This window comes from Diplotaxodon limnothrissa, linkage group LG2, assembly GCF_057381915.1.
Source record: "Diplotaxodon limnothrissa isolate DT_005_m linkage group LG2, D_limnothrissa_male_GT1.1, whole genome shotgun sequence".
Taxonomy (NCBI): Eukaryota; Metazoa; Chordata; class Actinopteri; order Cichliformes; family Cichlidae; genus Diplotaxodon; species Diplotaxodon limnothrissa.
Genome location: NC_140597.1, coordinates 32,102,586 through 32,128,727, shown reverse-complemented (window position 1 = coordinate 32,128,727; position 26,142 = coordinate 32,102,586). Strand labels below are relative to the sequence as shown.

Genomic DNA, 26,142 nt, shown 5'->3' with positions numbered 1-26,142 from the left:
ACAGCAGAGAATTCGTCCAGTTTTTATCATATCTGTTTAATGCAAAATTGTTTTATACTTTGCTACAACTCATACTGTCAAGCCACAAGAAAAGATAAAGACGTGGTGTCCAGAGTCAATAAGAGATCTCAATGATTCCCCTAATAAAAAACAAAACAAAAAACAAAAACACGGCCTTTCAGACAATGATCTAACGTTATTTTCTAAAGCCAAAACAATACGTTAAATGATCTACAAACTGTACGTTTGTCTTTTTGTACTTGTAATATTCGAGGAACAGAGAAAGCGTGGGAATTCTTTTCAGCACCATGGACAGCAATTACAAACCACAAGGAAAGCTACGGCCCATTAAGCTGGTTGCATAAGGATTGATATTTACATATATTAGATAAACATAAGTATATTATAAACTGCTAAGTGTCAGGTTAAGAAGCTTCAAAATATGACAAACGTGGAAAAATGTTTTAGGACATAAAATACTGCATATGTTGCCAGAAACACATTAGGGTTTTTTGCAAGAGGTCTGGTTATGAATACGTAAGATTTCTTAAGCCATCATAAATTCATGAATAGAAATATGCTTATTTCGCAAAATAAAATAAAAACTTTTAATATCTCTTACCTCTCCAGATGTCCTTCTCCTGTCAGGCAGCACTAGAGTATTTGCATGACTGCCCGGAACTATAGTAGATCCTATGCTCATTCTGGGTCCAACTAGCATGTACCGCTTCTCTCCTGATCTGTACTGGATGCTGTGACACAGTGTCCCATCATAATTAGTCTCTGGCAGATATTTAGAAGTATAGTCTGTGGATTTGGAGCACTGCATTGCAATCAGCACGATGATGCTGACGAGAAAAAGCACAGAAACTGCTCCCAAAGTTGTCATGAGGTAAAATATGACGTTACTGTCCTCATCATCTTTTGCTGTACTTTTAACATCAGAAGCTGCAAAAGCCTCTTTGGGCTCCACAAGTTTGACAATCACAGTAGCTGTTGCTGAGAGAGAAACGTTGCCGTTGTCTTTGACCAGTATGAGCAGTTTATGCTCAGCCTCGTCTGTCTCTGTGAATAAGCGAAGTGTTCTGATCTGTCCCGTATAGCGGTCCAAAGCAAAGAGACTGTGGTCAGTAACTTCTTGCAGTGAAAAGAGCAACCAGCCGTTATATCCTATATCAGCGTCATAGGCTCTGACTTTAGTCACCAAGTGTCCTGCGTTGACGTTTCGGGGAATCTCCTCCACACCTTGAGCAGAACCGTTGGAGCTGAGTGGATACAGGATGACTGGAGCGTTGTCGTTCTGATCCAGGATGAAGACGTTGACTGTGACATTGTTGCTTAGTGACGGAGTTCCAGAATCTGAGGCAACAACTTGGAACTGGAAAGTTTTCATCGTTTCAAAATCAAAACTTTTCAGCGCTAAAACGTCGCCATTTTCAGTGTTTATGTTTAGAAATGAAGTGACTTTATTATCTTCACTTCCATCTCTGATAATATGATACGAAATGCGCGCATTGTCATTCTCATCACGATCAGAGGCTTTAACCGAAAACACTGAAGCTCCTGGATTATTCCCCTCAGTAACATAGAAAGTATATGGGCTGAGTGAAAACTCTGGACTGTTGTCATTCACATCTGACACCGTAACGCTTATTGTCTTTTCAGATGATAACTGTGGCTGACCTGCGTCTTTTGCTGTTATTGTCAACTCGTATTGTGACTGTTTCTCTCTGTCCAGAGGGGATTTGGTCACTAATGAAAACATTTTGTCTTTTAAGGATGTTGATAGAATGAACGGTACATCTTCATTTACACTGCAGATCACTTTTCCATTAAGACCAGAATCCAAATCATTTACACTAATAAGAGCTACTGTAGTTCCAGGCCTGGAATCTTCAGGGATGGAATTTGAAAACGAAGTAACCTCAATCTCAGGTGCGTTATCATTCACATCAACTATTTTGATTATGACGCTTTTTTCTGTGGTAAGAGGAGCGAAACCTTTATCTGATGCCTGGATTTCTATTTCATATTTGTCCCTTTCTTCGTAATCTATTAAATTTTTAACCGTTATTTCCCCTGTCATTGAATCAATGTCAAATAGATTTAATATATTTTGATTCATACTGTTGCTAAATGAGTAAACTATCTCTCCATTAGGCCCATCATCCAAATCCGTTGCATTTACTTGTACGACTATTGTGCCGAGGGGAATATTTTCACTGAGTGTAAAAGAATAATCATGTTTAGGGAAAGCAGGTGCGTTATCATTAATATCCAAAACATTTACCAGGATATTCATGTCACCTGATTTCGGAGGTTTGCCCCCATCCAGGGCCTTCAGTATTAGTGAATGGCTTCCTGCTATTTCTCTGTCTAAAGATTTTTGAACAACTAAAATAGGTATTTTACCATCGTCTCCTTTATCCTTAACTTCCAAACGGAAATGGTCGTTGTTGCTAAGTTTATACTGCTGCACGGAAAACTGACCAATGTCTCGATCAAGCGCAGCTTTCAGCTGGATTCGTGCTCCGGGCAACACTGACTCTGAAATCTCCAATTTCTTGTCTTTTTCGTGGAAAATGGGCTCATGGTCATTTATATCTACAACCTCCACTTCCACATAATGGACCTCCAGCGGGTTTTCTAGCACTGTTTTCACATTTATTACACACGCACTGCTCTGCGCACAAACCTCCTCTCTGTCAATCTTTCTGCTCACATACAGACCACCATCGTTTGGATTCACGTAGAAAAGGGGATCCGCAGTACTTGAAACAATTCGATACTTCCGGTCTTTCAACGTGTTTTTATCTAATCCCAGATCTCTTGCTATGTTTCCAACCATAGTTCCGTCTTCAACTTCTTCAGAGATCGAATACCTTAATTGCGCTGAGGCTACAGTCCACAAAAGCACAACAGCTACACATCCAAACAGATATCCTCTCGCTATTTCTCGTTCACGTTTTCTTTGTTCCATGGTCTTGTCCTTAATGTTCAAAGATCTATCACAGAAAACATCGCGACGTCGTGATAGAACACAGTGTTTTTCACTACTGTAAACAATCCTGTTCTTAAGAAAATAGGAATAAAATGATCGCAGTTACAGGGAAGAATGAGAACAGAAGAGAATGCGGTAACGTCGAAGTGAGAGCCTTATCAGGAGGAGGAACCACATTACAATGAGACAACGTCACACACTGCTGACTTGTGATATTGTACTGACACCATGCGACCAAGTGTTTCTCTTCGGTGAAACGAAGTATTAGCGTACCAGCTGAATGGTACACTGTTCTGTATCTGCCTGTAAATCTGTGACCAAACGCGATCGATAGTTGAAAAGAGACAAGCCTTCACCTTCAATCACACGCTACTGTGGCTGAGGCTATTCCTTCTTGTGTGCTTAAATTATGAGTCCAAACATCTAAAACATACACACAGTAACGACAAACTATTAATCCTGACTTTGCTTCCATTATACTGACACCACATGACCAAAAGTCTAACTGCAGACAACACACTAGTAATGCATTAGTTAAAAATAAGTAAAATGAGTACCCTGGGGTAATACCAACCCAATGCTTCTTTTGTTGTATTCTCATCATGTAGGAATATTAAATGTTTACTCTGTATCGTTACAATTGTTGCAAAGAACAAGTTAAGATTCCTGGTTCGTTATATGAGTTACAACTACACATACTTGAAACAGGATTTTCAACACCATGTAAAGCGATAGTCAGAAACTTCACCTTGGTCCAGTTGAGTTATGCGTTGTTATCGTTCATATTTTTTATAAAGAAGAAAAACGTAAAAACACCCCTAATTAAAATACTGTTTTTTAAATCTGTTTTAGTTCCTTAATCTGTCTTTGCAGCTGGATGTTTTTTAAAAGTTGTTTGACTTTAGAATGGCATTTAATATATTAAATATACTCTATGTCTAAAATGACTTGTCTCGTATTTTAAAGAAAAGCCTAACTCATTTCATTTTATACTGACACAGAGAGAGAAGAATAATTCTTACGAATAAAATCTTGGCAGATGTTCTTGGATATCGCTCAAGTTGTTTCCATAAGTATTAGTTGTAAACACAAATTTCCACAAACTATAATCAGTGCATGAATGCGAATGTACTGTGCATTTATTTAATTGGAAAATGTTGAATATTCCTTACCTCTTCAGATGTGCGTCTCCTATCAGGAAGCACTAGTGTATTTGCATGACTGCCCGGAACTATAGTAGATCCTATACTCATTCTGGGTCCAACTAGCATGTACCGCTTCTCTCCTGATCTGTACTGGATGCTGTGACACAGTGTCCCATCATAATTAGTCTCTGGCAAATATTTAGAAGTATAGTCTGTGGATTTGGAGCACTGCATTGCAATCAGCACGATGATGCTTATGAGAAAAAGTACAGAAACTGCGCCCAAAGTTATCATGAGGTAAAATATGACATTACTGTCCTCATCATCTTTTGTCGCACTTTTAACATCAGAAGCTGCAAAAGCCTCTTTGGGCTCCACAAGTTTGACAATCACAGTAGCTGTTGCTGAGAGAGAAACGTTGCCGTTGTCTTTGACCAGTATGAGCAGTTTATGCTCAGCCTCGTCTGTCTCTGTGAATGAGCGAAGTGTTCTGATCTGTCCTGTGTAGCGGTCCAACGCAAAGAGACTATGGTCAGTCACTTCTTGCAGTGAAAATAGCAACCAGCCGTTATATCCTATATCAGCGTCATAGGCTCTGACTTTAGTCACCAAGTGTCCTGCGTTGACGTTTCGGGGAATCTCCTCCACACCTTGAGCAGAACCGTTGGAGCTGAGTGGATACAGGATGACTGGAGCGTTGTCGTTCTGATCCAGGATGAAGACGTTGACTGTGACGTTGTTGCTTAGTGACGGAGTTCCAGAGTCTGAGGCAACAACTTGGAACTGGAAAGTTTTCAGCGATTCAAAGTCAAAACTTTTCAGCGCTAAAATTTCCCCATTTTCAGAGTTTATGTTTAGAAATGAAGTGACTTTATTCTCTTCACTTCCGTCTCTGATAATATGATACGAAATGCGCGCATTGTCATTCTCATCACGATCAGAGGCATTAACAGAAAACACTGAAGCTCCTGGATTATTCCCCTCAGTAACATAGAAAGTATATGGGCTGAGTGAAAACTCTGGACTGTTGTCATTCACATCTGACACCGTAACGCTTATTGTCTTTTCAGATGATAACGGAGGCTGACCTGCGTCTTTTGCTGTTATTGTCAACTCATATTGTGACTGTTTTTCCCTGTCCAGAGGGGATTTGGTCACTAATGAAAACATCTTATCCTGTAAAGATGGTGATAAAGCAAACGGAACATCCTCACCTACGAAACAAATAACTTTTCCATTAAGACCAGAATCCAAGTCGTTTACACTAATAAGAGCTACTGTAGTTCCAGGTCTGGAATCTTCTGGGATTGAGCTTGAAAATGATGTTACCTCAATCTCAGGTGCGTTATCATTCAAGTCAACAATCTTTATTTTTACGCTCTTTTCTGTAGTTAGAGGAGCCATACCTTTATCTGACGCCTGGATTTCTATTTCGTATTTTTCCCTCTCCTCATAGTTTATCAACCCTTTAACGCTTAACTCTCCTGTTAATGGACTGATAGCAAAGAAATTTAAATCTTTTTGATTTATACTCTTACCAAATGAATAAACTACATCTCCGTTAGGTCCATCATCTAAGTCTATTGCATTTACTTGTATGACTATTGTACCAAGTGGTGTATTTTCATTGAGCGTAACAGAATAATCATCTTTAGAGAAAGCAGGAACGTTGTCATTAACATCAAGAACATTTACCAGAATATTCATTTCGCTTGATTTCGGAGGTTTACCCCCATCCAGCGCCGTCAGTGATAATACATGGCTCCCTGCAGCTTCCCTGTCTAAGGATTTTTGAACAACTAAAATAGGTATTTTTCCATCATCTCCTTTATCCTTAATTTCCAACCGGAAGTGATCGTTGTTGCTAAGTTTATACTGCTGCACGGAAAACTGTCCACTGTCTTGGTCACGTGCTGCTTTCAGCTGAAATCGTGTCCCGGGTAATACTGACTCTGAAATCTCAAGGGTTGTCTGGTTGTCTTGGAAGCTGGGTGAATGATCATTTATATCCAGCACTTCTACTCTAGCATAATGGACCTCCAGTGGGTTTTCTAGCACAGTTTTAACATTTATTACACACGCACTGCTCTGCGCACACACTTCCTCTCTGTCAATCTTTCTGCTCACATACAGAACACCATCGTTTGGATTCACATAGAACAGGGGATCCGCATTACTTGAAACAATCCGATACTTCCGGTCTTTCAACGTGTTTTTATCTAATCCCAGATCTCTTGCTATGTTTCCAACCACAGTTCCTTCGTTAACCTCCTCGGAGATCGAGTATCGCAACTGCGCTGATGCTACAGTCCACAAAAGCACAGCAAATACGCATCCGACCAGATATCCTCTCCTCATTTCCGACTGGCGTTTTCTTTGTTCCATGATGAAAACGAAAATTTTCAATAATCCATCACAATGACTATAAATCTGTTGGAAATGCAAAAAAAGAACAACCTCGTTCTTGCAAACACTCCTGTGATATTTGTACATGCAAAACCTGGTGTAAACCCAGAGAACAATCCGCGAAACGATGCTCCCCTTGTCGATGTGAAATAGCTAAGGGGTGGAACCAAAAAGCAGTAAGGACAAGCTTGTGGGTGGAAGGTTTTCTATATCGCACTGACACCATGCGAGTTTTATTCTCATTACAGAAAATTGGCTTCATATTGGATTATTAGAGCAGTATGATCGGTTTATGAAAAGCGAAGAAGAGATTTAGTGTCCATCAGAAGATTACAAATCCAACACAAATTAAAAAATATATAATCTCTTTATTTCACGCAGAACCAGCGAGTATTTTAAATTTGTATTGTTGTTATCTCACGAGTTAAGCAAATCGTGTCACTGCAGAATTACCTTGAAACGAAGCAAGGCACTTTTCAGCACCAAGGATAGTTATTTAGTTTGCAAATTGCTTTCACTGAGTGAGTCCCGCACATTTTTGTATCTCATTAATTGACTGGTAGCTAAAAACACTCACTTGTCTGAAATAAATCAACCTTGATTTGTTGCTCAATAATTTCAGAATAACAAGGTATTATAATAATGTCCAATGAGACACTTTAAAATATCACAGCTGCTCTGATCGAGGTGAGGGAGATGAAAAGGATGCATTTTTGTATGACTAGTGATTAAAATGAAAAGTACAACTTAGGGGAAGAACGTTATATTTTAAGGTATGCCTTACCTCAGATGTTCTCCTCCTGTCAGGAAGCACGAGTGTATTCGCATGACTCCCAGGTACTATAGTAGATCCTATACTCATTCTGGGTCCAACTAGCATGTACCGCTTCTCTCCTGATCTGTACTGGATGCTGTGACACAGTGTCCCATCATAATTAGTCTCTGGCAGATATTTAGAAGTATAGTCTGTGGATTTGGAGCACTGCATTGCAATCAGCACGATGATGCTGACGAGAAAAAGTACAGAAACTGCGCCCAAAGTTACCATGAGGTAAAATATGACATTACTGTCCTCATCATCTTTTGTCGCACTTTTAACATCAGAAGCTGCAAAAGCCTCTTTGGGCTCCACAAGTTTGACAGTCACAGTAGCTGTTGCTGAGAGAGAAACGTTGCCGTTGTCTTTGACCAGTATGATCAGTTTTTGCTCAGCCTCGTCTGTCTCTGTGAATGAGCGAAGTGTTCTGATCTGTCCTGTATAGCGGTCCAAAGCAAAGAGACTGTGGTCAGTAACTTCCTGCAGTGAAAAGAGCAACCAGCCGTTATATCCTATATCAGCGTCATAGGCTCTGACTTTAGTCACCAAGTGTCCTGCGTTGACGTTTCGAGGAATCTCCTCCACACCTTGAGCAGAGCCGTTGGAGCTGAGTGGATACAGGATGACTGGAGCGTTGTCGTTCTGATCCAGGATGAAGACGCTGACTGTGACGTTGTTGCTTAGTGACGGAGTTCCCGAATCTGAGGCAACAACTTGGAACTGGAAAGTTTTCAGCGTTTCAAAGTCAAAACTTTTCAGCGCTAAAATCTCCCCATTATCCGAGTTTATATTTAGAAATGAACTGATTTTATTATCTTCACTTCCGTCTCTGATGATATGATAGGAAACGCGTGCACAGTCATTTTCATCACGATCAGAGGCTTTCACCGCAAATACGGAGGCTCCTGGACTGTTATTCTCTGTGATATAAAACGTGTAAGGACTTGTTGAAAACTCTGGACTGTTGTCGTTTACATCTGATATAACCACGCTTATAGTCTTTTCAGTTAAATGGGGAGGTTCACCTGAGTCCTTTGCAATAATCGTGACATCATATTGAGAAGTAATTTCTCTGTCTAACTGGGAGATGGTAACTATAGCGTACATATTTTCCTGTAATGATGGAGATAACGTAAACGGGACTCCTTGTTTGATTGAGCAAATGACCTTACCATTGATTCCAGAGTCTAAATCGGTGACACTAATGAGGGCCACTGTAGTTCCTATCTTTGAATCTTCCTTGATAGAACTAGAAAATGATGTCACTTCTATCTCAGGTGCATTGTCATTCACGTCAGCAACGGTTATCACGACACTCTTGCCAGTTTTTAATGGAACCTGTGCCTTATCAGATGCCTGAATATCAATTTCATAACTTGTACTTTTCTCGAAATCTAACTTACCTGTTACATGAATTTCGCCAGTGTTTGCATCTATACTAAAAAGCTCCATTATTTTTGGATCGACTTCGTTACCGAATGAATATATTATTTCACCGTTTGCTCCCTGGTCCAAATCTGTTGCATTCACTTGAATGACGACAGTACCAGTGGGGATGTTTTCTTTAAGTGTAGCAGAATACAGCTCTTTGGTGAACACTGGGGAATTGTCATTAATATCAAGTACATCCACAGTGATTTCTATATCGCCTGATTTCGCCGGTTTCCCTCCATCAACGGCTGTTAAACGTAACTTGTGCTTCTCGTTTGTTTCTCTGTCTAACTGCTTCTGCAGAACTAAGAATGGTATTTTCTGGTCTTTGCCACGGTCCTTTACTTCTACTCTAAAATATTCATTATGACTTAGTTTATATTGCTGAATTGCGAATTGGCCCACATCGGGGTCACGCGCGGCCTGTAGCTGAAATCTCGCTCCTGGTAGAGCCGACTCGGAAATTTCAAGCCTTTTCTCTTTCTCTGGAAAAACGGGAGAATGATCATTTATGTCTAGTATTTCCACTGCCACATAGTGAATCTCTAGTGGGTTTTCTAGCACGGTTTTTAGGTTGATGGTGCATGCACTGCTTCGTTCGCACACCTCTTCCCTGTCTATCCTTCTTTTCACATACAGGATGCCATCGTTTTGATTCACCTGGAACAGTGATTCCGTTGAGCCTGTTACAATGCGGTATCCTCTGCCTTTGAGTGCACTCTTATCAAGCCCCAAATCCTTAGCTATATTTCCCACGATGGTTCCATCTTGAACCTCCTCGGATATGGAATATCTGATCTGTGCAAAAGCTCCGCTACATAAAATAACCAAAACAATTATGAAGACGAACCAACACCGCCGGTCCTTCCGTGCTTTGCCTTCCCTTTGTTCCATGACAAAGATGACTGAAAATAGTCCATAAAATCCCTGCTTGCAAAGCCAGCCAGTGTCCGATGATCCTGTATGTTAACCAGGATCTGTTTTGGGGGAATGCTCTGAAAATAAAGCACACTCGTTGCCGTGAATCACGATCTTACCTTGAAATTTGCTATTTGAGAGAAAAATAGCATATCGGCTCGGTTGAAATACCACTCGTGACGTAAGGTACTGCCAAATACAGAGAACCACTGAACTACACTGACATCAAGCGTTAGGTTTTGTTATTTACACAGACTACAGTTAAAAAAAAAAGAAAAAAATTAAAATCCCCCAGATGAGTTATATTCTCACGCTGACGTAAACAGGTCTTTATTGACCTATAGGACCGGATTTTGCACAAAGCCCAACTCTGGACACTCGAATACATTTGAAAATATACAAGTACAAAGTACTTGTATAAGTACAACACGTATACATTATGTGTTGTGCTTTACTGTAACTGTGTAGTTAGCATATACTAAGTAGAAAACATCAGCAAAAAATACCACACAAATAACCTTACCAAAAACCCACAAGTGGAAGAGGAAAACGGTTTTCAGTGTTTACTAATGCCCGACATTTGTGACACTAGTAACAAATCAGCACCATGGAGAGTGAACACAGAGTACTGGTAAAAGTATTACTCTTGTTAAATATAATAAAAATTAAACTAAAAACGCTTTAAATGAAATCAAATTCTCCCATATACCATTCAAAAAACTCATTAAGCCACTGTTAGCTAATATAAAATAACCCTACCTCTTCAGGTGTCCGTCTCCTATCAGGAAGCACGAGTGTATTTCCATGGCTGCCCGGAACTATAGTAGATCCTATACTCATTCTGGGTCCAACTAGCATGTACCGCTTCTCTCCTGATCTGTACTGGATGCTGTGACACAGTGTCCCATCATAATTAGCCTCTGGCAGATATTTAGAAGTATAGTCTGTGGATTTGGAGCACTGCATTGCAATCAGAACGATGATGCTGACGAGAAAAAGTACAGAAACTGCGCCCAAAGATATCATGAGGTAAAATATGACATTACTGTCCTCATCATCTTTTGCTGCACTTTTAACATCAGAAGCTGCAAAAGCCTCTTTGGGCTCCACAAGTTTGACAATCACAGTAGCTGTTGCTGAGAGAGAAACGTTGCCGTTGTCTTTGACCAGTATGAGCAGTTTATGCTCAGCCTCGTCTGTCTCTGTGAATGAGCGAAGTGTTCTGATCTGTCCTGTATAGCGGTCCAAAGCAAAGAGACTGTGGTCAGTAACTTCCTGCAGTGAAAAGAGCAACCAGCCGTTATATCCTATATCAGCGTCATAGGCTCTGACTTTAGTCACCAAGTGCCCTGCGTTGACGTTTCGGGGAATCTCCTCCACACCTTGAGCAGAGCCGTTGGAGCTGAGTGGATACAGGATGACTGGAGCGTTGTCGTTCTGATCCAGGATGAAGACGTTGACTGTGACATTGTTGCTTAGTAATGGAGTTCCAAAATCTGAGGCAACAACTTGGAACTGGAAAGTTTTCAGCATTTCAAAGTCAAAACTTTTCAGTGCCACAATTTCTCCATTTTCAGAATTAATATTTAGAAAAGAGGTGAGCGTATTTTCTCCCCCCCTTTCTCTTAAGATAAGATATGAAATAAGAGCATTACTTCCCTCATCATTGTCTCGGGCTGCCACTGAGAAGATCGACGCCCCTGGGCTATTATTCTCAGTTATGTAGAAAGTATATGGATTCTGTAAGAACTCAGGGCTGTTGTCATTCACATCTGAAATAACAATATTTATACTTTTCTCCGATGATAAGGAAGGTTTGCCTGCGTCTTTAGCAACTATCAGGACATTATACTGGGATTGTTGTTCTCTGTCTAAAACCTGTTTCGTTACTAGAGAATACATGTTACTTTGTAAAGAAGGTGCGAGCAAAAAGGGAGCATCTTTGCTTACATAACATACTACTTTTCCATTCAAATCAGAATCGGAGTCTTTGACACTAATTAACGCCACTGTGGTTCCTGGTTTTGAATTTTCAGGGAGTGCATGAGAAAAAGATGTCACTTCAATCTCTGGTGCATTATCATTTACGTCAATTATATTAATAATGACGATTTTGTCTGTTGTCATTGTAGCTGCTCCTTTGTCGGATGCTTGAATGTCGATTTCATACCTGCCGCTTTCTTCAAAGTCTATGTGTCCCGCCACTATGATTTCTCCAGTAACCGGATTTAAGTCAAAACGTTCACGTACCCGTGCTTCCACGTCATTTCCAAATGAATACACAACCTCACCATTTAATCCTTCATCCAGGTCTGTTGCATTAACTTGAATCACAGTCGTACCAAAAGGAGAATTTTCTTTGAGGTGCGCACTATATGCCTCCTTACTGAAAACAGGAGGGTTGTCATTAACATCGGAAACATTAACAATTATTGTCATGTTACCAGATCTTGGAGGTTTACCTCCATCAAAGGCTGTCAGAAGCAACACATGAGTTTTAACAGATTCTCTATCAAGTGATTTTTGAAGGACTAAACTCGGTGTTTTACGGTCTTCGCCCCGGTCTTTCACTTCTAAACGGAAATGTTCATTGTGACTCAGCTTGTACTGCTGGACAGACAGCGAACCACTATCAGCATCACGGGCTGCTTGTAACTGAAATCGTGCTCCTGGTAGTGCAGATTCAGAAATTTCCAACGTATTTTCTTTTTCAGGAAAGATCGGTGCGTGGTCGTTTACATCCAGAATCTCCACTGCCACGTAGTGCACCTCGAGTGGATTTTCTAACACTGTTTTTAGGTCGATAACACACATCTTGTTTCGGTCACACACTTCCTCTCTGTCGATTTTTCGGTTCACATACAAGATCCCATTATCTGTGTTTACTCGGAAAGGAGGCTCTGCTGAGCCGGAGACAATGCGGTACCCCCTCTCTTTCAGTGTAGCCTTATCGAGACCTAAATCCTTCGCGATATTTCCAACAGCAGTTCCTTCTGTATTTTCCTCTGAAATTGAATATCTAAATTGTCCCAAAGCGGTCTTCCAGACCAGAACCAAAACCAAAATGTATACAATCCATATTCTCCTCGTTCTCCACGTTAGGCATCGCCTTTGTTCCATGGCGTAAAGATGAAACAGCGAAATGAAGCAACTTTCAAATCGCTACACTCATACACTCAAATAGGATTGTTCCGCCACACCCGTTATTACAATCTGACAGTTTTTCAGAATAAAAATTCTTAGCGATTAAATTGTCTCTAGTCCTTCACACACAGAAACGTCCTCCATTCGACTGTTTTAAAGGAAGGGGATGGCTCTTGTGTATATAATTGTAACCTTGTGGAAGCATTATTTGTCCTTACACTGACACCAAGTGACAAACAATCACACTGCAGACTTCAAAAAGAAGCATGCTTCAGAAACAGCAAACTTGTCGAGATAATAAATGTTGTAACCAAATTTAGAAAAAAAAGAAAAGAAAAACATTCAGCCTACTCCACTTTCACCATTCTAAAACAAAAGTAAGCAAAACCGTTCTATCCAAATTTCTTTTGACATTACTCTATGCATGTGCTGTTGCTGTTCATGATTACGCTGCCTGTTGTTGTAATGCAATTCCAGTCAGAGGGACACGAACTTGCCACAGAAAATTTCAGCACCGCGGAAAGCGACAATGTAAAAGGTAAACTTCCAGACAAATACGAAACAAATACAAATCCGACTGAAATACCAGGAGTATTTACACTGGCATATTTAGAGGGTATTAAAACGGACAGATAAGCTGAAGCTGTGAAGCGAACGAGTCTAGGATCCTCATGTATGCTAATGCTAGCATTACAACAGCAGCAATATAAGTGATGTACATAAAGGACCTATAATCATGACCCACTGTTCCAATATTGATAGTACATAACGAGGAAAACGTTGTATATTTGAAACACGTTCTATATATAGTGGCAAAGAAGATTTTAGAAACTGTATGAAGGCAGGTGATTTTAATAATTTCAATTCGAAAAATATAAATTAGAGGACGATGATTTGATTATAATAAATTAAATTTTTGATCCGTGAACATATCATTAAAGTAAAAATCACCATTTTGAGCTGTTAAAATACAGCACAGAGGTAAACTGTTCATCTTACCTCTTCAGATGTCCTCCGCCTATCAGGAAGCACAAGTGTATTTGCATGGCTACCCGGCACTATAGTAGATCCTATACTCATTCTGGGTCCAACTAGCATGTACCGCTTCTCTCCTGATCTGTACTGGATGCTGTGACACAGTGTCCCATCATAATTAGTCTCTGGCAGATATTTAGAAGTATAGTCTGTGGATTTGGAGCACTGCATCGCAATCAGAACGATGATACTGACGAGAAAAAGTACAGAAACTGCGCCCAAAGTTATCATGAGGTAAAATATGACATTACTGTCCTCATCATCTTTTGCTGTACTTTTAACATCAGAAGCTGCAAAAGCCTCTTTGGGCTCCACGAGTTTGACAATCACAGTAGCTGTTGCTGAGAGAGAAACGTTGCCGTTGTCTTTGACCAGTATGATCAGTTTTTGCTCAGCCTCGTCTGTCTCTGTGAATGAGCGAAGTGTTCTGATCTGTCCTGTGTAGCGGTCCAAAGCAAAGAGACTGTGGTCAGTCACTTCTTGCAGTGAAAAAAGCAACCAGCCGTTATATCCTATATCAGCGTCATAGGCTCTGACTTTAGTCACCAAGTGTCCTGCGTTGACGTTTCGGGGAATCTCCTCCACACCTTGAGCAGAACCGTTGGAGCTGAGTGGATACAGGATGACTGGAGCGTTGTCGTTCTGATCCAGGATGAAGACGTTGACTGTGACGTTGTTGCTTAGTGACGGAGTTCCAGAATCTGAGGCAACAACTTGGAACTGGAAAGTTTTCAGTGTTTCAAAGTCAAAACTTTTCAGGGCTGAAACATCCCCATTTTCGGAGTTAATATTTAGAAATGATGTAACTTTATTTTCATGACCCGCATTCCTAAGAATATGATAGGAGATAATCGCATTATCTCCTTCATCACTGTCGGATGCGGTTATACAAAACACAGAAGCTCCCGGTGGGTTATTTTCGGCAATGAAGAACGTATAGGGACTCGCTGAAAACTGCGGACTATTATCATTCGTATCTGACACAAACACGTTTACTGTTTTTTCCGATGTTAAGGCTGGCTCACCAGCGTCCTTTGCAATTATTGTTATATCATATGTTGATTTTTGCTCTCTGTCCAGCTGTGACTTGGTGACCACGGCGAACATGTTATCTTGTATTGACGGAGTTAGTGTAAAAGGGCTGTCCCCTGCGATATAGCTGATTATTTTTCCATTTAACCCAGAGTCTGAATCTGTAATGCTGAGAAGCGCGACCGTTGTTCCTGGTCTAGAGTCCTCTGAAACTGCACTTGACAGCGATGCCACTTCTATCTCAGGGGGATTATCATTTATGTCTCCAATGTTAATTATCACACTTTTATAAGTTTTAAATGGAATGCTTCCCTTATCAGAGGCTTGTATATCGATGTGATAGCTGTCTTGTTCTTCAAAATCTATGTGACCTTTTACAATTATCTCCCCAGTAACAGAGTCTATATCAAAAAGCTCTCGAATTTTACCTTTTACGCCACTGCCAAATGAATAAACTACTTCCCCATTGGGACCATCATCCAAATCGGTTGCGTTAACCTGAATGACTGTTGTGCCAGCCGGGGTGTTTTCCTGTAGTACAGCTGAATATGTATCTTGGATAAACACTGGCATGTTGTCATTAACGTCTAAAACATCTATGTATATTTCAACTGTGCCCGTGTTTTGAGGTGTTCCACCGTCTATAGCCATGAGCACCAATTTATGGCTACTTTTAACCTCTCTGTCTAGCTGTTTACCCAACGTTAAAGTTGGAGTTTTACCATATTTGCCTCTGTCTTTAATCTCTAAACGAAAATGGTCGTTCTGACTTATTTTATACTGTTGGATAGAGTTTGTGCCACTATCCGGATCGTGAGCGTTTTGTAACTGATACTGTGCTCCTGGTAATGCAGATTCGGAGATCTCTAGTTTCTGAGCTTTGTCGGGAAATGCAGGAGAGTGGTCGTTTAAATCCGCTATTTCCACTATGACATAATGTATTTCTAGTGGGTTTTCAAGCACAGTTTTGAGACTAATTACACAAACATTATTATCCTTACATACTTCCTCTCGGTCTATTTTGCGCTTTGCGTAAAGGACCCCATCATCCTCATTTACATTGAAAAGAGGTTCAGTCGAGCCAGATATAATGCGAAATCCCCTCTGCTTCATTATATTCAGATCTATTCCCAAATCTTTAGCGATATTCCCAACAACACTCCCTTCTGTTAGCTCTTCTGATATAGAGTACCTCAGCTGTCCTGAAGCGATTGTGAAAAATAAAAGCACAACAAAAACGCTGATGAGTGGTGATCGCTGTCGCCATGATTCCCGTCGCCTTTGTTTCATACTGTGAGGTAAACGTAAAAATCCAAACGCTTCCATCATTCGCCACATGTTTAGATTTTTGTCTCCATAGCAGCAAGAAATAAATCCACTTCTCGTATATTATTTGCCAGTATAAAATAATAGTCACCACACGCTTAGAGCAAGTCTTTCAACTAAACGCTCTCAAACCAGACTGCATGTAGCGTGGTTGGACTCGAGTATGACGTTCAGAGACGCTATAAGGCGTTATACTGACAAGGTACCGCCACCTTGTGAATATGTGTAATAGTACAATTTATGATATCAAGCTGACAAATAATTATGGCTACTGCATCACTAAACTGACGTGTTTGAGGTCATTGTCGAAATTCTATCCAAATCCAGTTTCACCACCATTGAGAATAATGACAAAAATCAATAGGTAGAATACATGGCAACACGTTATTACTCACCTCTTCAGGTGGGCGTCTTCTGTCTGGCATCACCAGAGTATTTGCATGGCTGCCCGGAACTATAGTAGATCCTATACTCATTCTGGGTCCAACAAGCATGTACTTCCTGTCTCCTGATCTGTACTGGATGCTGTGACACAGTGTCCCGTCATAATCTGCCTTTTGTAAATACTTGGAAGTATCGTCTGTGGATTTGGAGCACTGCATCGCAATCAGCACGATGATGCTGATGAGAAAAAGTACAGAAACTGCGCCCAAAGTTATCATGAGGTAAAATATGACATTACTGTCCTCATCATCTTTTGCTGCACTTTTAACATCAGAAGCTGCAAAAGCCTCTTTGGGCTCCACAAGCTTGACAATCACAGTAGCTGTTGCTGAGAGAGAAACGTTGCCGTTGTCTTTGACCAGTATGATCAGTTTGTGCTCAGCCTCGTCTGTCTCTGTGAATGAGCGAAGTGTTCTGATCTGTCCTGTATAGCGGTCCAAAGCAAAGAGACTGTGGTCAGTCACTTCCTGCAGTGAAAAGAGCAACCAGCCGTTATATCCTATATCAGCGTCATAAGCTCTGACTTTAGTCACCAAGTGTCCTGCGTTGACGTTTCGGGAAATCTCCTCCACACCTTGAGCAGAACCGTTGGAGCTGAGTGGATACAGGATGACTGGAGCGTTGTCGTTCTGATCCAGGATGAAGACGTTGACTGTGACATTGTTGCTTAGTGGCGGAGTTCCAGAATCTGAGGCAACAACTTGGAACTGGAAAGTTTTCAGCGATTCAAAATCAAAACTTTTCAGCGCTAATATCTCCCCATTATCAGAATTGATATTAAGACTGTATGAAGAAAGTTTACTATTCTCTTTTTCGTCTCTCAGGATATGATATGAAATATGGGCATTTTCACCCTCGTCCTGGTCTGATGCCCTCACAGAAAACACTGAAACCCCTGGTAAATTGTTCTCAGTAACATAAAAAGTGTAAGGGTTTGCTGAAAACTCCGGCCTGTTATCATTCACATCCGATACAATAATAGTAATGCTTTTTACAGAAGTTAGCGAGGGTGTGCCTGCATCTTTTGCAACTATTGTTACATCATATATGGCCTGCTTTTCTCTATCCAGTGGCGATTTTGTACTTATGGAATACATGTTGTCGTGTGTTGAAGGTGACAATTTGAAAGGGACTTCTTCATTAAATGAGCAAATTACTTTCCCGTTAAGACCAGAGTCTTTATCGATAACACTGATTAATGCCACAGTAGTTCCCAGTCTTGCATCCTCGGGTATTGCCTTTGAAAACGAAGTGACCTCTATCTGAGGGGCATTATCATTCAAATCAACAATCTTCACCAACACACTTTTGTCTGTCCTTAACGGAGCCGAGCCTTTATCAGACGCTTGTATATCAATTTCATAGCTTTCCTCTGATTCGAAATCTAGCACATCTTGAATAATAATTTCACCGGTGTTTGGATCAACACGAAATAGTTCGCGTATCCTGTGGTTTACATTGCTACCTAAAGAATAGATAAGCTCACCGTTTGATCCCTCGTCTAAGTCAGAAGCATTTACTTTTACTATTGTTGTACCGGTGGGAGTGTTTTCGTTCACAAGTACCGAGTACGTGTCTTCATTGAAAACTGGCATATTATCATTAACGTCTAACACATCGATAAATATTTCAGCTGTTCCAGATTTACTTGGCTTCCCTCCATCAATAGCTGAAAGAAGTAGCTTATGAATTTTCTTTGTTTCCCTGTCTAGCGTCTTGAGTAAAACTAAAATCGGTATTTTCCCCTCTTTTCCGCGATCTTTAACTTCTAATCGAAAGTGATTATTGGGACTGAGCTTATACTCTTGGACAGAAAACTGACCAACATCGGGGTCATGCGCTGCCTGCAGCTGGAGGCGCAAACCTGGTAAAACTGACTCTGAAATTTCGAGACGGTACTGTTTAACTGAAAAGCTAGGAGCATGATCGTTCACATCCTGAATCTCCACAGTCACATAATGAATTTCAAGAGGGTTTTCAAGCACTGTTTTTAGGTTGATCAAACACGCTGTGTTTCTCTCACAAACCTTCTCTCTGTCAATTATACGGTCAACGTATAGTATTCCATCGTTTTGGTCCACGTGAAAAAACGACTCCGATGAACCCTCAACAATGCGACATCCTCTCTCTTTCAATGTATTCTTTTCCAATCCCAAATCCTTTGCTATATTTCCAACAGCAGTTCCTTCATTGACTCCCTCGGCAATGGAATATCTGATCTGCGCCGAAGCGCGGCTCCACACTAGAATAACTACAACAATGAAAGCGATCCACCGCAATTCGTCTTTTGATGCTCCAGGTTGTTTTCGCTCCATAATTAGGAGATAAAAAATGTTCCTCTGTGATTTACAATACCGAGTTTTCCACGAGTTGAGAAAAATAATAAAAAATATTCATATCACCAGACAGGCTACCGTGCAGTATCAGGTTAACATAAGATGAATATATGCTCTAAATGAAGAGGAGGCATAGAGTGAAACCCATCCCACAAATAGGAGGTCCCATACTGCTGACAAAGAGCTTATCTTTAAACACTTTTCTGCTCAGATAGTGACACCAAGTGACTATCAAAGTTTTTTTTTTCCCTGGATAATAGTACATGTTAAAGTATCTCATCTTTAAGTTGATACTTGCACTTGTGTTAAGAAGGACATGTCAAATTTCATGGTGTTAGGAAAGAAAGAAGAAGATAAATAGCGCGTGGTTTCAGCACCACTGACAGCATTCACCAACACCTCTAAATGGCAAATCAAGACAAGTTTGTTGTCAAACTCTACTAAAAGCAAAACTAGAGTTTTGGCCATTTAAGGCATCTTACCTCTTCAGATGTTCTTCTCTTGTCGGGAAGCACTAGAGTATTTGCATGACTTCCAGGGACTATAGTAGATCCTATACTCATCCTGGGTCCGACTAGCATGTACCGCTTCTCTCCTGATCTGTACTGGATGCTGTGACACAGTGTCCCATCATAATTAGTCTCTGGCAGATATTTAGAAGTATAGTCTGTGGATTTGGAGCACTGCATTGCAATCAGCACGATGATGCTGACGAGAAAAAGCACAGAAACTGCGCCCAAAGTTATCATGAGATAAAATATGACATTACTGTCCTCAACATCTTTTGCTGCACTTTTAACATCAGAAGCTGCAAAAGCCTCTTTGGGCTCCACAAGTTTGACTATCACAGTAGCTGTTGCTGAGAGAGAAACGTTGCCGTTGTCTTTGACCAGTATGAGCAGTTTATGCTCAGCCTCGTCTGTCTCTGTGAATGAGCGAAGTGTTCTGATCTGTCCTGTATAGCGGTCCAAAGCAAAGAGACTGTGGTCAGTAACTTCCTGCAGTGAAAAGAGCAACCAGCCGTTATATCCTATATCAGCGTCATAGGCTCTGACTTTAGTCACCAAGTGTCCTGCGTTGACGTTTCGGGGAATCTCCTCCACGCCTTGAGCAGAGCCGTTGGAGCTGAGTGGATACAGGATGACTGGAGCGTTGTCGTTCTGATCCAGGATGAAGACGTTGACTGTGACGTTGTTGCTTAATGACGGAGTTCCAGAATCTGAGGCAACAACTTGGAACTGGAAAGTTTTCAGCGTTTCAAAATCAAAACTTTTCAGCGCAGTGATTTGTCCATTATCTGAATTCACATTTAGGAATGCTGTGACGTCATTTTCACCACCTCCTCTCAGAAGATGATATGAAATAGCTGCGTTTTCATTTGCATCGTTGTCCGACGCGCTTACAGAAAATATTGGCGCACCTGCGAAGTTATTTTCTGACAGATAACACTGTAATGGGTTTTGCAGGAATTGTGGACTGTTGTCATTTACATCTGCTATCTGAATGCTAAGAATTTTAAAACTGGATAAAGGAGGCTCACCACAGTCTGTAGCTTCTATTGTAATATCATAATGTGACACCACCTCTCGGTCCAGAAACCTGCTAGTAACAACTGAGTAAGTATTTTCTTTATAGGATGGTTTTAAGTCAAAAGGAATGCCCTGAGTTATCCGTGAAATAATTTTCCCATTAACTCCAGAGTCTTTATCCGTTACACTGATAAGTGAAATAACTTTACCAGGCTTTGAATCTTCGGTTACTGTATTTGACAGTGACGTGACTTCTATTTCCGGTCGATTGTCATTGACGTCCTTAATTTTCACAATCACTCTACACCTGCTTGTTAACGGAGGCGTTCCTTTGTCTGACGCCTGCACATCTAGTTTATAAACCTCGGAATCTTCAAAATCCAACCCTCCTTTCAGTGTAATTTCTCCGCTTACACTATCCAGTTCAAATATGTCATAAATTTTATGCGCTAATGTTTTACTAAGGCTATACTCTAATTCCCCATTTGTCCCTTCATCCGGATCTGTTGCATTTACGTTTGCAACAGTCGTCCCAACCGAAACGTTTTCAAATATTTCTATTTGATAAGTATCCTGTATAAACGTCGGGCGATTATCATTAGTATCAAGAACAGTGATGGAAACATTAAGCGTTCCTGATCGCGGAGGTTTACCTCCATCAACCGCGGTTACAAAGAGGAAATGTTTATGTTTTTTTTCTCTGTCTAGGGAATTCTTCAGAATTAGAAATGGTATTTTTTCCTCATCACTTTGACTAATCTCTATATCAAAGTGATCATTTGAAGATAATGAATATGTGCGGATAGAATTTATGCCAGCATCAGGATCACGGGCCGCATGCAGTTCCAATCGTGTTCCCGGGGATGATTGTTCTGCTACTTCAAAGGTTTGTTGTTTTTCAGAAAAACTCGGGGAATGGTCATTTACATCAGTAATTTCTACAGCTACATAGTGGATTTCCAGTGGGTTCTCTACAAGCATTTTTAGCTCTATCATGCAAGCACCACTTCCATGGCACAGTTCCTCTCTGTCGATTTTCTTACGAACCAGTAACACACCATTGTCCGGATTCACCTCGAAAAACGCATCCTTAGAGCCCGATACAACACGTAACAGACGATCAGCCAAAGAGGTTTTGTCAAGACCAAGATCCTTAGCAACATTTCCAACAATAGTCCCTTCTTTCATCTCCTCTGGAATCGAGTATCTCAGTTCAGCGAAAGCCTGCTCTCCGAAAATCAGCAGCAAAGACAAATGAAAAGCAAAGCAACAGCGGTTGCCTGTTCTGCTTCGTGTTCTCTCAGCCATCCTTCTCAAACAACACATTTACACATAAAACATATTTCTCTAGGAAGCTCAATTTATATATCCTTGGCTTTTCGTAAAGTATGTAAAGAAAACATATGGCACCGCCTCATCCGACTCACATCAGCTTTGCTGTGAGGTATCAAACAAAAGCCTTCTTAGGGGAGGACCTAATTCCTTTATGGAATGCTCGGTGTAACAGTGACGCCAAGAGGACAACATTTTAGACGATTTATACTCTGAAAGGTTTTCCTATACATTAGTAACAACAGCCACATCAACATAAGTCAGCAGATAAACTCAAGTTGCAGCAAACACACTATAATATGCTAAGGGAAGGGCTGCGCCATCTTTACAGTCAGAGACTTTTTATTAGTCTCATGTGTCATTGAGAAAATAAACGGTGTATATTAGTGAACTCCGCCACAGTAACAATTTAACACGTCACGTCGGAAGGACGTACATGCAGGATTCGAGACAAAACGCTGCGCAATATTTGCTTCTTCTTCTTTTCTTCTGCTTCTTCTTCTCTTTATTATTATTGTTGTTGTTTTTGTTTCTGTTAGTAACAGTAGTAGTGGGTGTTGTTGTATATATTTCTCCGATATTTCTACTAAAAGAAATCTTAAAACAAACAAACTCATAGGCTTTCTTTATATTGATAATGAAAGAAAACGTTATAGTATTGGTAATTATTTTGAATTTGTACACATTTTTGTATTGATATGGATTCAAAAAGCAACTAACCCATTAATTCATTCATCATGAGTTATCAAAAGGTTTAATCTTGCAGACCAAATAACAGCTGACACATCTGAGCTGGATGCACAGTATGTGTTATATGTTAGTCTTACCTCCTCAGATGTTCTCCTCCTATCTGGCATCACCAATGTATTTGCATGGCTTCCAGGGACTATAGTAGATCCTATACTCATTCTGGGTCCAACGAGCATGTACCGCTTCTCTCCTGATCTGTACTGGATGCTGTGACACAGTGTCCCATCATAATTAGTCTCTGGCAGATATTTAGAAGTATAGTCTGTGGATTTGGAGCACTGCATTGCAATCAGAACGATGATACTGATGAGAAAAAGTACAGAAACTGCGCCCAAAGTTACCATGAGGTAAAATATGACATTACTGTCCTCATCATCTTTTGCTGCACTTTTAACATCAGAAGCTGCAAAAGCCTCTTTAGGCTCCACAAGTTTGACAATCACAGTAGCTGTTGCTGAGAGAGAAACGTTGCCGTTGTCTTTGACCAGTATGAGCAATTTATGCTCAGCCTCGTCTGTCTCTGTGAATGAGCGAAGTGTTCTGATCTGTCCTGTATAGCGGTCCAAAGCAAAGAGACTGTGGTCAGTCACTTCCTGCAGTGAAAAGAGCAACCAGCCGTTATATCCTATATCAGCGTCATAGGCTCTGACTTTAGTCACCAAGTGTCCTGCGTTGACGTTTCGGGGAATCTCCTCCACACCTTGAGCAGAACCGTTGGAGCTGAGTGGATACAGGATGACTGGAGCGTTGTCGTTCTGATCCAGGATGAAGACGTTGACTGTGACATTGTTGCTTAGTGGCGGAGTTCCCGAATCTGAGGCAACAACTTGGAACTGGAAAGTTTTCAGCGATTCAAAATCAAAACTTTTCAGCGCAGTGATTTGTCCATTATCTGAATTCACATTTAGAAAAGATATTACATAATTTTCACCACCTTCTCTCAGAAGATGATATGAAATAGCTGCGTTTTCATTTGCATCGAGGTCTACCGCACTCACAGAAAATATTGGCGCACCTGCGAAGTTATTTTCTGTCAGGTAACACTGTAATGGGTTTTGGGTGAATTGTGGACTGTTGTCATTTACATCTGCTATCTGAATGCTAAGAGTTTTAAAACTCGATAAAGGAGGCTCACCACAGTCTGTAGCTGTTATTATTACTTCGTATTCTGGTACAGTTTCTCGATCTAACACTCCCTTCGTGACCACGGAATATATGTTTTCCTTGTAAGAAGGTTTTAATTCGAAAGGTGCATTGTCGGTCATGTGTGTAATTATTTTTCCATTAAGTCCAGAGTCTTTATCCGTTACACTGATAAGTGAAATAACTGTGCCAGGCTTTGAATCTTCGGTTACTGTATTTGATAGTGACGTGACTTCTATTTCTGGTGCATTATCATTAATGTCTTGTATCTTTATTATTACTCTACACCTTCCGATTAATGGAGGTTGTCCTTTATCAGATGCTTCAACGTCTAGTTTATAAATCTCAGAATCCTCAAAATCTAATGCTACTTTTAGCGTAATTTGTCCACTTACACTATCCAGTTCAAATATCTGATAAACTTTACGCGCTAATGTTTTGCTCAGGCTGTATTCTATTTCCCCGTTAGTGCCTTCATCTGGGTCTATAGCAGCTACAGTTGCAACAACAGCACCAACAGAGACATTTTCTTTTATTTCAATTTGGTAAGTCTCCCGACTGAATGTCGGGCGATTATCATTACTGTCAAGAACAATAACGGATACATTAAGCGTGCCAGATTTTGGAGGTTTACCTCCATCAACTGCTGTTACAGTTAGCAAGTGTTTATTCTTTTGTTCTCTGTCTAAAGATGTCTTCAGCACTAGAAATGGTATTTTGTCCTCATCACTTTGACTAATCTCAATATCGAAATGCTCGTTTGACGTTAGTGTGTATATGCGGATAGAGTTTATTCCAGCATCAGGATCACGAGCCGGGTGAAGCTGGAATCGTGTTCCCGGAGATGTATGCTCGGCCATTTCAAAGGTCTGCTCCTTTTCAGAAAAGCTGGGGGAGTGATCATTTACATCAGCAATTTCTACAGCAATATGATGCATTTCCAGGGGATTTTCAACAAGGATTTTTAGCTCAATGAGGCATGAACCGCTACCGTGACAAAGCTTTTCTCTGTCGATTTTCTTACGAACCTGTAAAGCCCCATTGTCCGGGTTTACCTCGAAAAACGCGTCCTTAAATCCAGAAACAACACGGAACCGACGATCAGTCAAAGAGGTTTTGTCAATACCAAGATCCTTGGCCACATTTCCAACAGTAGTTCCTTCTTTGACCTCCTCCGGAACAGAGTATCTCAAATCAGCCAAAGCCCGCTTTCCGAAAACCAGCAGCAGTGTCAAATAAAAAGCAACCCAGAAGCACTCACAGCATCGATACGGTCTTCCATTCCTCATTGTTGTCCAGTTGCACACGATGACACCTGAATCTGTTTCTATAATAATTATATTTGCGATTACTTCACGGTCTCATCCGACTCCCGTTTTTAGATATTATGCATTCGTTGCTGTGAACCACCAGACAAAAAGCTTTGTTAGGGGAGGGACTGTGTTTTCTGGTCATTTATGTTATAGTGACACCAAGAGGACAACTCTGTATGTTTATTTCTGATGATTTTAAGTAAGGACCAGTATAGGTATGTATTTTATGTGCAAAATTTGTCACTAAGGACAATAGTGATAAAAGAGTTCTATCCACTTACTTAAGGATACGTGAGGTATTTCTTTCCCCTGAATTTCACCAGTTGAATTTTGTATTCATTTTTTAATAGTACTGAAGAAAGATTTAATTTTTCTGCTTTTACATAACAGTATATTAATCTGACACCCTACTTTGAATGGAACCGGCAACGCGCCACAGTATAGTTCAGCACTACAGACAGCGATAGCTGCTCTTGACATAGCTGCTCTCGTTACCAAAGATACCTGTAATTGTAACACCAACAGAAAGCGGAGGTTGACAAACGTAACGAGAAAATGTAACATAGTAATATCAAAAACTGTTCTCCTATTCACAAGAAACTATTCTGGTTATTGCAGCTTAGCTATAATATTGGTAATAGTATTGGTAATTAAAACCGTCTCAAAGGTAACTACAGTAAAAAATGAAAATGTAATCATGTTTTAAAGTACTTCATTTTCAAAAACACCACAATGGAAAGCGGGACATATACTACGTCATAATGATGACTGTTTTGCTGTAGTGTGATTTCAAGGAAACGGTAACACATGCAGCAATTGTATAACCTGAGTGTGACTAGATGAGTAACACTGCTACTGAGAACAAGCTACAAGCTAAGAACTGAATTAAAGTTGACTGGATCTCGAACAACCAATAGAAATTTAGTAATTTAACATTGTTCTAGTCTCTTCCCTCTTTCTCTCGGTTTACCCCATAAAAACTTGCTGATAACTTGCTCCAACAAATAATGGCATTAATCAATCATTGTGTTTCTTTAACA

At 40.4% G+C, this 26,142-nt stretch overlaps 1 protein-coding gene and 6 pseudogenes across 1 annotated transcript; all 7 read right to left on the bottom strand.

The window, feature by feature from the left end:
* Nucleotides 1-62: 62 nt before the first annotated feature.
* On the bottom strand, nt 63-2,980 carry LOC146638795 (protocadherin alpha-8 pseudogene; annotated as a pseudogene).
* A 998-nt stretch (nt 2,981-3,978) lies between these two features.
* On the bottom strand, nt 3,979-6,504 carry LOC146638794 (protocadherin alpha-3 pseudogene; annotated as a pseudogene).
* Nucleotides 6,505-7,219: 715 nt separating this feature from the next.
* LOC146638793 (protocadherin alpha-3 pseudogene) lies at nt 7,220-9,694 on the bottom strand (annotated as a pseudogene).
* A 759-nt stretch (nt 9,695-10,453) lies between these two features.
* Nucleotides 10,454-12,838, bottom strand: LOC146638792 (protocadherin alpha-3 pseudogene; annotated as a pseudogene).
* Nucleotides 12,839-13,852: 1,014 nt separating this feature from the next.
* Nucleotides 13,853-19,017, bottom strand: LOC146638791 (uncharacterized). Its single transcript, XM_085364738.1, has 2 exons — nt 16,651-19,017; nt 13,853-16,186 (listed from the first exon to the last, which is right to left on the bottom strand). The coding sequence occupies exons 1-2, from the start codon at nt 19,012-19,014 to the stop codon at nt 13,853-13,855; spliced, it is 4,698 nt and encodes a 1,565-aa protein (XP_085220864.1). The 5' UTR covers nt 19,015-19,017.
* Nucleotides 19,018-19,487: 470 nt separating this feature from the next.
* Nucleotides 19,488-21,872, bottom strand: LOC146638790 (protocadherin alpha-8 pseudogene; annotated as a pseudogene).
* A 752-nt stretch (nt 21,873-22,624) lies between these two features.
* On the bottom strand, nt 22,625-25,078 carry LOC146638789 (protocadherin alpha-3 pseudogene; annotated as a pseudogene).
* Nucleotides 25,079-26,142: the final 1,064 nt, after the last annotated feature.